Genomic DNA, 13,297 nt, shown 5'->3' with positions numbered 1-13,297 from the left:
TACATAAAGAATTTAATTTTTTGATGTTACCTGATATATTGATTCCTCCAAAGTACCTGCAAAGTAAAAATAAGATATTAAAAATGAATGAAAAATCAATGTTTTAAAGAAAAAAAAAAGCTTAAGAAATAATTATATATTAAATTATACGAAAATTATATAGTATAGTCATAACATGTATGACGTGTATTAACGTATTGGGTTAATGATAAAAATTATATTTTCTTTTTACCATCTGCTTTACTTTAAGAAAAACATTTGTTCAAAGATGTATATATGTATGCATATCGAAAAAAGAATAATCGAAATATGTATATATGTATCGTTACTGGATACAAGCAATAACACTAGCAACAACCAATCAAGAAGCTTACCTTTTAATACATTCTTATTAATCTTATGTTTTGTCAGTTCTTTGTGTTTGAGTTTATCGTGTATTTCTGGTATAGCGGTGTCTGCGTGAAGATTAGTTGTAACTAAGTCAGTGTGATGCATTTTACTTTCATCATCGACAGTTACTCTTGTTGTGCGTTGTTCTTCACCATCTTCATCATTTGTTAACATAGGTGGCTCAATAGGTTCACTAAACTCACAAGGAGATAAAGAAACACCAATTTCCTCAACGATTTCTACCTCAGGACCTTCAGTAACCGTTGTCACGAGTACTTTTCCTTTCTCTTCGACAGTAACTTCTTCCGTCACTTGTTGTTTTTGGCCCTTGCGTTCAATGATCTTCCTCTTTGTAATTTTCTTCGGCCTTTTGCCTTCAACAATTTCTTCGGTGACAGTAACTTGTTCTCGAATTTCCTCTATTTTAACAGGTTTTGCAAATTCGAGTTGAGGTAAAGGTAAAACAGTTTCTTCTACAATTTTCTCATCAGGGCCTTCTGTAACCGTGGTGACGGGTGCTTTTCCTTTTTCCTCGACAGTGACTTCTTCCGTCACTTGCTGTTTCTGTCCCTTGCGTTTAATAATCTTTTTCTTTGTAATTTTCTTAGATTTTTTACCATCAACAATTTCTTCGGTGACAGTAACTTGCTCCCGAATTTCCTCTACTTCGACAGGTTTTGCCAATTCCAGTTGAGGTAAAGGTGAAACAGTTTCTTCTACAATTTTCTCATCAGGGCCTTCGGTAACCGTGGTGACGGGTGCTTTTCCTTTTTCCTCGACAGTGACTTCTTCCGTCACTTGCTGTTTTTGTCCCTTGCGTTTTATAACCTTTTTCTTTGTAATTTTCTTCGGTTTTCTACCTTCAACAGTTTCTTCGGTGATAGTGACTTGCTCTCGAATTTCCTCTACTTCGATAGGTTTTGCAAATTCCAATTGAGGTAAAGGTAAAGCAGTTTCTTCTACAATTTCCTCTACAGGTCCTTCTGTAACCGTGGTGACGGGTGCTTTTCCTTTTTCCTCGACAGTGACTTCTTCCATCACTTGCTGTATCTGTCCCTTGCGTTTAATAATCTTTTTCTTTGTAATCATCTTCGGTTTTTTATCTTCAACACTTTCTTCGGTGACAGTAACTTGCTCCCGAATTTCCTCTACTTCGACAGGTTTTGCCAATTCTAGTTGAGGTAAAGGTAAAACAGTTTCTTCTACAATTTCCTCTACAGGGCCTTCTGTAACCGTGGTGACGGGTGCTTTTCCTTTTTCCTCGACAGTGACTTCTTCCGTCACTTGCTGTTTCTGTCCCTTGCGTTTTATAACCTTTTTCTTTGTAATTTTCTTCGGTCTTTCGCCTTCAACAATTTCTTCGGTGATAGTGACTTGCTCTCGAATTTCCTCTACTTTGACAGGTTTTGCAAATTCGAATTGAGGTAAAGGTAAAACAGTTTCTTCTACAATTTTCTCATCAGGGCCTTCTGTAACCGTGGTGACGGGTGCTTTTCCTTTTTCCTCGACAGTGACTTCTTCCGTCACTTGCTGTTTCTGTCCCTTGCGTTTAATAATCTTTTTCTTTGTAATTTTCTTAGATTTTTTACCATCAACAGTTTCTTCGGTGACAGTAACTTGCTCCCGAATTTCCTCTACTTCGACAGGTTTTGCCAATTCTAGTTGAGGTAAAGGTAAAACAGTTTCTTCTACAATTTCCTCTACAGGGCCTTCTGTAACCGTGGTGACGGGTGCTTTTCCTTTTTCCTCGACAGTGACTTCTTCCGTCACTTGCTGTTTTTGTCTCTTGCGTTTTATAACCTTTTTCTTTGTAATTTTCTTCGGTTTTCTACCTTCAACAGTTTCTTCGGTGATAGTGACTTGCTCTCGAATTTCCTCTACTTCGATAGGTTTTGCAAATTCCAATTGAGGTAAAGGTAAAGCAGTTTCTTCTACAATTTCCTCTACAGGGCCTTCTGTAATCGTGGTGACGGGTGCTTTTCCTTTTTCCTCGACAGTGACTTCTTCCATCACTTGCTGTTTCTGTCCCTTGCGTTTAATAATCTTTTTCTTTGTAATTTTCTTCGGTTTTCTGCCTTCAACAGTTTCTTCGGTGACAGTAACTTGCTCCCGAATTTCCTCTACTGCGACAGGTTTTGCCAATTCGAGTTGAGGTAAAGGTAAAACAGTTTCTTCTACAATTTCCTCTTCAGGGCCCTCGATAACCGTGGTGACGGGTGCTTTTCCTTTTTCCTCGATAGTGACTTCTTCCGTCACTTGCTGTTTCTGTCCCTTGCGTTTAATAATCTTTTTCTTTGTAATTTTCTTCGGTTTTCTGCCTTCAACAGTTTCTTCGGTGACAGTAACTTGCTCCCGAATTTCCTCTACTTCTACAGGTTTTGCCAATTCTAGTTGAGGTAAAGGTAAAACAGTTTCTTCTACAATTTCCTCTTCAGGGCCCTCGATAACCGTGGTGACGGGTGCTTTTCCTTTTTCCTCGACAGTGACTTCTTCCGTCACTTGCTGTTTCTGTCCCTTGCGTTTAATAATCTTTCTCTTTGTAATTTTCTTAGGTTTTTTACAATCAACAATTTCTTCGGTGACAGTAACTTGCTCCCAAATTTCCTCTACTTCGACAGGTTTTGCCAATTCCAGTTGAGGTAAAGGTGAAACAGTTTCTTTTACAATTTCCTCTTCAGGGCCCTCGATAACCGTGGTGACGGGTGCTTTTCCTTTTTCCTCGACAGTGACTTCTTCCGTCACTTGCTGTTTCTGTCCCTTGCGTTTTATAATCTTTTTCTTTGTAATCGTCTTCGGTTTTTTACCATCAACAATTTCTTCAGTGACAGTAATTTGCTCCCGAATTTCTTCTACTTCGACAGGTTTTGCAAATTCGAATTGAGGTAAAGGTAAAACAGTTTCTTCTACAATTTCCTCATCAGGGCCTTCTGAAACCGTGGTGACGGGTGCTTTTCCTCTTTCCTCGACAGTGACTTCTTCCGTCACTTGCTGTTTCTGTCCCTTGCGTTTAATAATCTTTTTCTTTGTAATCTTCTTCGGTTTTTTACCATCAACAATTTCTTCAGTGACAGTAACTTGCTCCCGAATTTCCTCTACTTCGACAGGTTTTGCAAATTCGAATTGAGGTAAAGATAAAACAGTTTCTTCTACAATTTCCTCTACAGGTCCTTCTGTAACCGTGGTGACGGGTGCTTTTCCTTTTTCCTCGACAGTGACTTCTTCCATCACTTGCTGTTTCTGTCCCTTGCGTTTAATAATCTTTTTCTTTGTAATTTTCTTCGGTTTTCTACCTTTAACAGTTTCTTCGGTGACAGTAACTTGCTCCCGAATTTCCTCTACTTCGACAGGTTTTGCCAATTCTAGTTGAGGTAAAGGTAAAACAGTTTCTTCTACAATTTCCTCATCAGGGCCCTCGATAACCGTGGTGACGGGTGCTTTTCCTTTTTCCTCGACAGTGACTTCTTCCGTCACTTGCTGTTTCTGTCCCTTGCGTTTTATAATTTTTTTTTTTGTAATCTTTTTCAGTTTTTTACCTTCAACAGTTTCGTCGGTGACAGTAACTTGCTCCCGAATTTCCTCTACTTCGACAGGTTTTGCCAATTCCAGTTGAGGTAAAGATAAATCAGTTTCTTCTACAATTTCCTCTTCAGGGCCTTCGGTAACCGTGGTGACGGGTGCTTTTTCTTTTTCCTCGATAGTGACTTCTTCCGTCACTTGCTGTTTCTGTCCCTTGCGTTTAATAATCTTTTTCTTTGTAATCTTCTTCGGTTTTCTACTTTCAACAGTTTCTTCGGTGACAGTAACTTGCTCCCGAATTTCCTCTACTTCGACAGGTTTTGCCAATTCTAGTTGAGGTAAAGGTAAAACAGTTTCATCTACAATTTCCTCTTCAGGGCCCTCGATAACCGTGGTGACGGGTGCTTTTCCTTTTTCCTCGACAGTGACTTCTTCCGTCACTTGCTGTTTCTGTCCGTTGCGTTTAATAATTTTTTTCTTTGTAATTTTCTTCGGTCTTTCGCCTTCAACAATTTCTTCGGTGACAGTAACTTGCTCCCGAATTTCCTCTACTTCGACAGGTTTTGCCAATTCGAGTTGAGGTAAAGGTAAAACAGTTTCTTTTACAATTTCCTCTACAGGGCCTTCGTTAACCGTGGTGACGGGTGCTTTTCCTTTTTCCTCGACAGTGACTTCTTCCGTCACTTGCTGTTTCTGTCCCTTGCGTTTTATAATTTTTTTCTTTGTAATCTTTTTCGGTTTTTTACCTTCAACAGTTTCGTCGGTGACAGTAACTTGCTCCCGAATTTCCTCTACTTCTACAGGTTTTGCCAATTCCAGTTCAGGTAAAGATAAATTAGTTTCTTCTACAATTTCCTCTTCAGGGCCCTCGGTAACCGTGGTGACGGGTGCTTTTCCTTTTTCCTCGATAGTGACTTCTTCCGTCACTTGCTGTTTCTGTCCCTTGCGTTTAATAATCTTTTTCTTTGTAATCTTCTTCGGTTTTTTAACTTCAACAGTTTCTTCGGTGACAGTAACTTGCTCCCGAATTTCCTCTACTTCGACAGGTTTTGCCAATTTCAGTTGAGGTAAAGGTAAAGTATCTTCTTCTACGATTTCCTCTTCAGGGCCCTCGGTAACTGTGGTGACGGGTGCTTTTCCTTCTTCTTCAACAGTGACTTTTTCCGTCACTTGTTGTTTTTGGCCCTTGCGTTTAATAATCTTTCTCTTTGTAATTTTCTTCAGTCTTTTGCCTTCAACAGTTTCTTCGGTGACAGTAACTTGCTCCCGAATTTCCTTTATTTCGACAGGTTTTGCTAATTCGAGTTGAGGTACAGATAAAACAGTTTCTTCTACAATTTCCTCTTCAGGGCTCTCGGAAACCGTAGTGACGGGTGCTTTTCCTTTTTCTTCGACAGTGACTTCTTCCGTCACTTGTTGTTTCTGTCCCTTGCGTTTAATTATCTTTCTCTTTGTAATTTTCTTTGGTTTTTTACCTTCAACAGTTTCTTCGGTGACAGTAACTTGCTCCCGAATTTCCTCTACTTCGACAGGTTTTGCCAATTCGAGTTGAGGTAAAGGTAAAACAGTTTCTTCTACAATTTCCTCTACAGGGCCTTCGGTAACCGTGGTGACGGGTGCTTTTCCTTTTTCCTCGACAGTGACTTCTTCCGTCACTTGCTGTTTCTGTCCCTTGCGTTTTATAATTTTTTTCTTTGTAATCTTTTTCGGTTTTTTACCTTCAACAGTTTCGTCGGTGACAGTAACTTGCTCCCGAATTTCCTCTACTTCGACAGGTTTTGCCAATTCCAGTTGAGGTAAAGGTAAATCAGTTTCTTCTACAATTTCCTCTTCAGGGCCCTCGGTAACCGTGGTGACGGGTGCTTTTCCTTTTTCCTCGATAGTGACTTCTTCCGTCACTTGCTGTTTCTGTCCCTTGCGTTTAATAATCTTTTTCTTTGTAATCTTCTTCGGTTTTTTATCTTCAACAGTTTCTTCGGTGACAGTAACTTGCTCCCGAATTTCCTCTACTTCGACAGGTTTTGCCAATTTCAGTTGAGGTAAAGGTAAAGTACTTTCTTCTACGATTTCCTCTTCAGGGCCCTTGGTAACTGTGGTGACGGGTGCTTTTCCTTCTTCTTCAACAGTGACTTCTTCCGTCACTTGTTGTTTTTGGCCCTTGCGTTTAATAATCTTTCTCTTTGTAATTTTCTTCGGTCTCTTGCCTTCAACAGTTTCTTCGGTGACAGTAACTTGCTCCCGAATTTCCTTTATTTCGACAGGTTTTGCTAATTCGAGTTGAGGTAAAGATAAAACAGTTTCTTCTACAATTTCCTCTTCAGGGCTCTCGGTAACCGTGGTGACGGGTGCTTTTCCTATTTCCTCGACAGTGACTTCTTCCGTCACTTGCTGTTTCTGTCCTTTTCGTTTAATAATCTTTTTCTTTGTAATTTTCTTCGGTTTTTTAGTTTCAACAGTTTCTTCGGTGATAGTGACTTGCTCCCGAATTTCTTCTGCTTCGACAGGTTTTGCCAATTCGAGTTGAGGTAAAGGTAAAACAGTTTCTTCTACAATTTCCTCTTCGGGGCCTTCTGTAACCGTGGTGACGGGTGCTTTTCCTTTTTCCTCGACAGTGACTTCTTCCGTCACTTGCTGTTTTTGTCCCTTGCGTTTAATAATTTTTTTCTTTGTAATTTTCTTCGGTTTTTTGCCTTCAACAATTTCTTCGGTTACAGTAACTTGCTCTCGAATATCCACTACTTCGACAGGTTTTGCAAATTCGAGTTGAGGTAAAGGTAAAATATTTTCTTCTACGATTTCTTGTTCAGGGCCCTCGGTAACCATGGTGACGGGTGCTTTTCCTTTTTCCTCGACAGTGACTTCTTCCGTCACTTGCTGTTTCTGTCCGTTACGTTTAATAATTTTTTTCTTTGTAATTTTCTTCGGTCTTTCGCCTTCAACAATTTCTTCGGTGACAGTAACTTGCTCCCGAATTTCCTCTACTTCGACAGGTTTTGCCAATTCGAATTGAGGTAAAGGTAAAACAGTTTCTTCTACAATTTCCTCTACAGGGCCTTCGGTAACCGTGGTGACGGGTGCTTTTCCTTTTTCCTCGACAGTGACTTCTTCCGTCACTTGCTGTTTCTGTCCCTTGCGTTTTATAATTTTTTTCTTTGTAATCTTTTTCGGTTTTTTACCTTCAACAGTTTCGTCGGTGACAGTAACTTGCTCCCGAATTTCCTCTACTTCGACAGGTTTTGCCAATTCCAGTTGAGGTAAAGGTAAATCAGTTTCTTCTACAATTTCCTCTTCAGGGCCCTCGGTAACCGTGGTGACGGGTGCTTTTCCTTTTTCCTCGATAGTGACTTCTTCCGTCACTTGCTGTTTCTGTCCCTTGCGTTTAATAATCTTTTTCTTTGTAACCTTCTTCGGTTTTTTATCTTCAACAGTTTCTTCGGTGACAGTAACTTGCTCCCGAATTTCCTCTACTTCGACAGGTTTTGCCAATTTCAGTTGAGGTAAAGGTAAAGTACTTTCTTCTACGATTTCCTCTTCAGGGCCCTCGGTAACTGTGGTGACGGGTGCTTTTCCTTCTTCTTCAACAGTGACTTCTTCCGTCACTTGTTGTTTTTGGCCCTTGCGTTTAATAATCTTTCTCTTTGTGATTTTCTTTGGTCTCTTGCCTTCAACAGTTTCTTCGGTGACAGTAACTTGCTCCCGAATTTCCTTTATTTCGACAGGTTTTGCTAATTCGAGTTGAGGTAAAGATAAAACAGTTTCTTCTACAATTTCCTCTTCAGGGCTCTCGGTAACCGTGGTGACGGGTGCTTTTCCTATTTCCTCGACAGTGACTTCTTCCGTCACTTGCTGTTTCTGTCCTTTTCGTTTAATAATCTTTTTCTTTGTAATTTTCTTCGGTTTTTTAGTTTCAACAGTTTCTTCGGTGATAGTGACTTGCTCCCGAATTTCTTCTGTTTCGACAGGTTTTGCCAATTCGAGTTGAGGTAAAGGTAAAACAGTTTCTTCTACAATTTCCTCTTCGGGGCCTTCTGTAACCGTGGTGACGGGTGCTTTTCCTTTTTCTTCGACAGTGACTTCTTCCGTCACTTGCTGTTTCTGTCCCTTGCGTTTAATAATCTTTTTCTTTGTAATTTTCTTCGGTTTTTTGCCTTCAACAATTTCTTCGGTTACAGTAACTTGCTCTCGAATATCCACTACTTCGACAGGTTTTGCAAATTCGAGTTGAGGTAAAGGTAAAATATTTTCTTCTACGATTTCTTGTTCAGGACCCTCGGTAACCATGGTGACGGGTGCTTTTCCTTTTTCCTCGACAGTGACTTCTTCCGTCACTTGCTGTTTCTGTCCGTTGCGTTTAATAATTTTTTTCTTTGTAATTTTCTTCGGTCTTTCGCCTTCAACAATTTCTTCGGTGACAGTAACTTGCTCCCGAATTTCCTCTACTTCGACAGGTTTTGCCAATTCGAGTTGAGGTAAAGGTAAAACAGTTTCTTCTACAATTTCCTCTACAGGGCCTTCGGTAACCGTGGTGACGGGTGCTTTTCCTTTTTCCTCGACAGTGACTTCTTCCGTCACTTGCTGTTTCTGTCCTTTGCGTTTTATAATTTTTTTCTTTGTAATCTTTTTCGGTTTTTTACCTTCAACAGTTTCGTCGGTGACAGTAACTTGCTCCCGAATTTCCTCTACTTCGACAGGTTTTGCCAATTCGAGTTGAGGTAAAGGTAAAACAGTTTCTTCTACAATTTCCTTTACAGGGCCTTCGGTAACCGTGGTGACGGGTGCTTTTCCTTCTTCTTCAACAGTGACTTCTTCCGTCACTTGTTGTTTTTGGCCCTTGCGTTTAATAATCTTTCTCTTTGTAATTTTCTTCGGTCTCTTGCCTTCAACAGTTTCTTCGGTGACAGTAACTTGCTCCCGAATTTTCTTTATTTCGACAGGTTTTGCTAATTCGAGTTGAGGTAAAGATAAAACAGTTTCTTCTACAATTTCCTCTTCTGGGCTCTCGGTAACCGTGGTGACGGGTGCTTTTCCTATTTCCTCGACAGTGACTTCTTCCGTCACTTGCTGTTTCTGTCCTTTTCGTTTAATAATCTTTTTCTTTGTAATTTTCTTCGGTTTTTTAGTTTCAACAGTTTCTTCGGTGATAGTGACTTGCTCCCGAATTTCTTCTGCTTCGACAGGTTTTGCCAATTCGAGTTGAGGTAAAGGTAAAACAGTTTCTTCTACAATTTCCTCTACAGGGCCTTCGGTAACCGTGGTGACGGGTGCTTTTCCTTTTTCCTCGACAGTGACTTCTTCCGTCACTTGCTGTTTCTGTCCTTTGCGTTTTATAATTTTTTTCTTTGTAATCTTTTTCGGTTTTTTACCTTCAACAGTTTCGTCGGTGACAGTAACTTGCTCCCGAATTTCCTCTACTTCGACAGGTTTTGCCAATTCGAGTTGAGGTAAAGGTAAAACCGTTTCTTCTACAATTTCCTCTACAGGGCCTTCGGTAACCGTGGTGACGGGTGCTTTTCCTTCTTCTTCAACAGTGAATTCTTCCGTCACTTGTTGTTTTTGGCCCTTGCGTTTAATAATCTTTCTCTTTGTAATTTTTTTCGGTCTCTTGCCTTCAACAGTTTCTTCGGTGACAGTAACTTGCTCCCGAATTTCCTTTATTTCGACAGGTTTTGCTAATTCGAGTTGAGGTAAAGATAAAACAGTTTCTTCTACAATTTTCTCTTCAGGGCTCTCGGTAACCGTGGTGACGGGTGCTTTTCCTATTTCCTCGACAGTGACTTCTTCCGTCACTTGCTGTTTCTGTCCTTTTCGTTTAATAATCTTTTTCTTTGTAATTTTCTTCGGTTTTTTAGTTTCAACAGTTTCTTCGGTGATAGTGACTTGCTCCCGAATTTCTTCTGCTTCGACAGGTTTTGCCAATTCGAGTTGAGGTAAAGGTAAAACAGTTTCTTCTACAATTTCCTCTTCGGGGCCTTCTGTAACCGTGGTGACGGGTGCTTTTCCTTTTTCCTCGACAGTGACTTCTTCCGTCACTTGCTGTTTTTGTCCGTTGCGTTTAATAATTTTTTTCTTTGTAATTTTCTTCGGTCTTTCGCCTTCAACAATTTCTTCGGTGACAGTAACTTGCTCCCGAACTTCCTCTACTTCGACAGGTTTTGCCAATTCGAGTTGAGGTAAAGGTAAAACAGTTTCTTCTACAATTTCCTCTACAGGGCCTTCGGTAACCGTGGTGACGGGTGCTTTTCCTTTTTCCTCGACAGTGACTTCTTCCGTCACTTGCTGTTTCTGTCCTTTGCGTTTTATAATTTTTTTCTTTGTAATCTTTTTCGGTTTTTTACCTTCAACAGTTTCGTCGGTGACAGTAACTTGCTCCCGAATTTCCTCTACTTCGACAGGTTTTGCCAATTCGAGTTGAGGTAAAGGTAAAACAGTTTCTTCTACAATTTCCTCTACAGGGCCTTCGGTAACCGTGGTGACGGGTGCTTTTCCTTTTTCCTCGACAGTGACTTCTTCCGTCACTTGCTGTTTCTGTCCTTTGCGTTTAATAATCTTTCTTTTTGTAATTTTCTTTGGTCTTTTGCCTTCAACAGTTTCTTCGGTGACAGTAACTTGCTCCCGAATTTCCTTTATTTCGACAGGTTTTGCTAATTCGAGTTGAGGTAAAGATAAAACAGTTTCTTCTACAATTTCCTCTTCAGGGCTCTCGGAAACCGTGGTGACGGGTGCTTTTCCTATTTCCTCGACAGTGACTTTTTCCGTCACTTGCTGTTTCTGTCCCTTGCGTTTAATTATCTTTCTCTTTGTAATTTTCTTCGGTTTTTTACCTTCAACAGTTTCTTCGGTGACAGTAACTTGCTCCCGAATTTCCTCTACTTCGACAGGTTTTGCCAATTCGAGTTGAGGTAAAGGTAAAACAGTTTCTTCTACAATTTCCTCTACAGGGCCTTCGGTAACCGTGGTGACGGGTGCTTTTCCTTCTTCTTCGACAGTGACTTCTTCCATCACTTGTTGTTTTTGGCCCTTGCGTTTAATAATCTTTCTCTTTGTAATTTTCTTTGGTCTTTTGCCTTCAACAGTTTCTTCGGTGACAGTAACTTGCTCCCGAATTTCCTTTATTTCGACAGGTTTTGCTAATTCGAGTTGAGGTAAAGATAAAACAGTTTCTTCTACAATTTCCTCTTCAGGGCTCTCGGTAACCGTGGTGACGGGTGCTTTTCCTTTTTCTTCGACAGTGACTTCTTCCGTCACTTGCTGTTTCTGTCCCTTTCGTTTAATAATCTTTTTCTTTGTAATTTTTTTCGGTTTTTTACCTTCAACAGTTTCTTCGGTGATAGTGACTTGCTCCCGAATTTCTTCTGCTTTGACAGGTTTCGCCAATTCGAGTTGAGGTAAAGATAAAACAGTTTCTTCTACAATTTCTTCTTCAGGGCCCTCGGTAACCGTGGTGACGGGTGCTTTTCCTTTTTCCTCGACAGTGACTTCTTCCGTCACTTGCTGTTTCTGTCCCTTGCGTTTAATAATTTTTTTCTTTGTAATTTTCTTAGGTTTTTTACCCTCAACAATTTCTTCGGTGACAGTAACTTGCTCCCGAATTTCCTCTACTTCGACAGGTTTTGCCAATTCCAGTTGAGGTAAAGGTGAAACAGTTTCTGCTACAATTTCTTCTTCAGGGCTCTCGGTAACCGTGGTTACGGGTGCATTTCCTTTTTCCTCGATAGTGACTTCTTCCGTCACTTGCTGTTTCTGTCCCTTGCGTTTAATAATCTTTCTCTTTGTAATTTTCTTCGGTCTTTTGCTTTGAACAATTTCTTCGGTGACAGTAACTTGCTCCCGAATTTCCTCTACTTCGACAGGTTTTGCCAATTCCAGTTGAGGTAAAGGTAAAACAGTTTCTTCTATAATTTCCTCATCAGGGCCTTCGGTAACCGTGGTGACGGGTGCTTCTCCTTTTTCCTCGACAGTGATTTCTTCCGTCACTTGCTGTTTCTGTCCTTTGCGTTTAATAATCTTTTTCTTTGTAATCTTCTTCGGTTTTTTTCCTTCAACAATTTCTTCGGTTACAGTAACTTGCTCCCGAATTTCCTCTACTTCGTCAGGTTTTGGCAATTTCAGTTGAGGTAAATGTAAAATACTTTCTTCTACGATTTCCTCTTCAGGGCCATCCGTAACCGTGGTGACGGGTGCTTTTCCTTCCTTTTCAACAGTGACTTCTTCCGTCACTTGTTGTTTTTGGCCCTTGCGTTTAATGATCTTTCTCTTTGTAATTTTCTTCGGTCTTTTGCCTTGAACAATTTCTTCGGTGACAGTAACTTGCTCCCGTATTTCTTCTACTTCGACAGGTTTTGCCAATTCCAGTTGAGGTAAAGGTAAAACAGTTTCTTCTACAATTTCCTCATCAGGGCCTTCGGTAACCGTGGTGACGGGTGCTTTTCCTTTTTCCTCGACAGTGACTTTTTCCGTCACTTGCTGTTTTTGTTTTCTTTTTTTTATAATTTTTTTTTTAATTGTTTCTTGTGGAATTTTTTCTGTGTTATTTTTATCTTTTGCTTGGTTTTGGCTGTTTTCTTCTTTAGTTTTGATAATAGTATGGTACGGAATAATGTTTTCTTTTTCTTTTTTATATTTTGTACCGTTTTTATTGGTTGTCGTTGGTATCTGTTCTATTACTATCTCTGTTGTTTCTTCTATTTTATGTGGTATATCTTCTAATTCTTCAATTTTTGTTGGTGCTATTTCTTCTATTCCGGTCGTTCCCACTACTTCTTCTATTTGCATAAACTGCTTCTTTGGGATTGATGGTAAGCGTGATTTTATATTTTCAAGTTCTTCTTCGATTACGACTACTTTTTCTTGTTTAGATTTGCCGCCTAGTTTCTTTTTTCGTATTATTGTTTTCTTTGTTTTAACCGCTGCTGTTTCATCGTTTTTGCTGCCACGTCTAAATTTAGTGGTATATTCTTCAGTTATTTCAATATCAGAATCATTCGTTGGATGATGTGTTGTTGTATCGTGTTTTGTGATGTGTTGTGTAATTGTGATGTCATGTTGTTGCGCTGATTCTGCTGTTGTTTCTGAAATATATACAGAAGTGTGGCATGATTAATATGTTGAGTGTTATGTGGTTTTGTTTGCGTTGCAATGTTTAATTTTTATTCTAGTTTGGTATTGTTGGAATTAAAATATTTTCTATTTTTCCATTTAACGTTCATCATTCCATCATTGAAGATTGTCTTGCATCAAGCGTGGTAGTATTCGCTGCATGTTGAACGTTTTGAGCAATGAAATATTTGTTTTGTGAAATACTTGTGTAAATTGTTTTTATTATTACGGAATAATTTGTTGTAAATATCGATTTTGTATTTGATTACGTTTGTACTTACCTCATACTTCTTTG

At 39.6% G+C, this 13,297-nt stretch overlaps 1 protein-coding gene across 7 annotated transcripts in view; it reads right to left on the bottom strand.

Moving 5' to 3' along the window:
• Positions 1-13,297, bottom strand: part of sls (sallimus) — an 85,252-nt gene that overhangs the window by 15,501 nt on the left and 56,454 nt on the right. For 5 of the 7 annotated variants that reach the window (XM_067354351.1, XM_067354318.1, XM_067354321.1 and 2 more), the window contains 2 exons: positions 375-12,974; positions 31-56 (listed from right to left, as the gene is read on the bottom strand). In XM_067354351.1, coding sequence (XP_067210452.1) covers positions 31-56; positions 375-12,974 — 12,626 coding nt within the window. The remainder of the gene's footprint in view (positions 1-30; positions 57-374; positions 12,975-13,297) is intronic. The other 2 variants (XM_067354330.1, XM_067354333.1) reach the window with 1 other exon arrangement.

The sequence above is a fragment of the Linepithema humile genome, chromosome 1, assembly GCF_040581485.1.
Source record: "Linepithema humile isolate Giens D197 chromosome 1, Lhum_UNIL_v1.0, whole genome shotgun sequence".
Lineage (NCBI taxonomy): Eukaryota > Metazoa > Arthropoda > Insecta > Hymenoptera > Formicidae > Linepithema > Linepithema humile.
The sequence above is the reverse complement of the archived record's forward strand: the minus strand, read 5'-3'. Positions and strand labels throughout refer to the sequence as shown.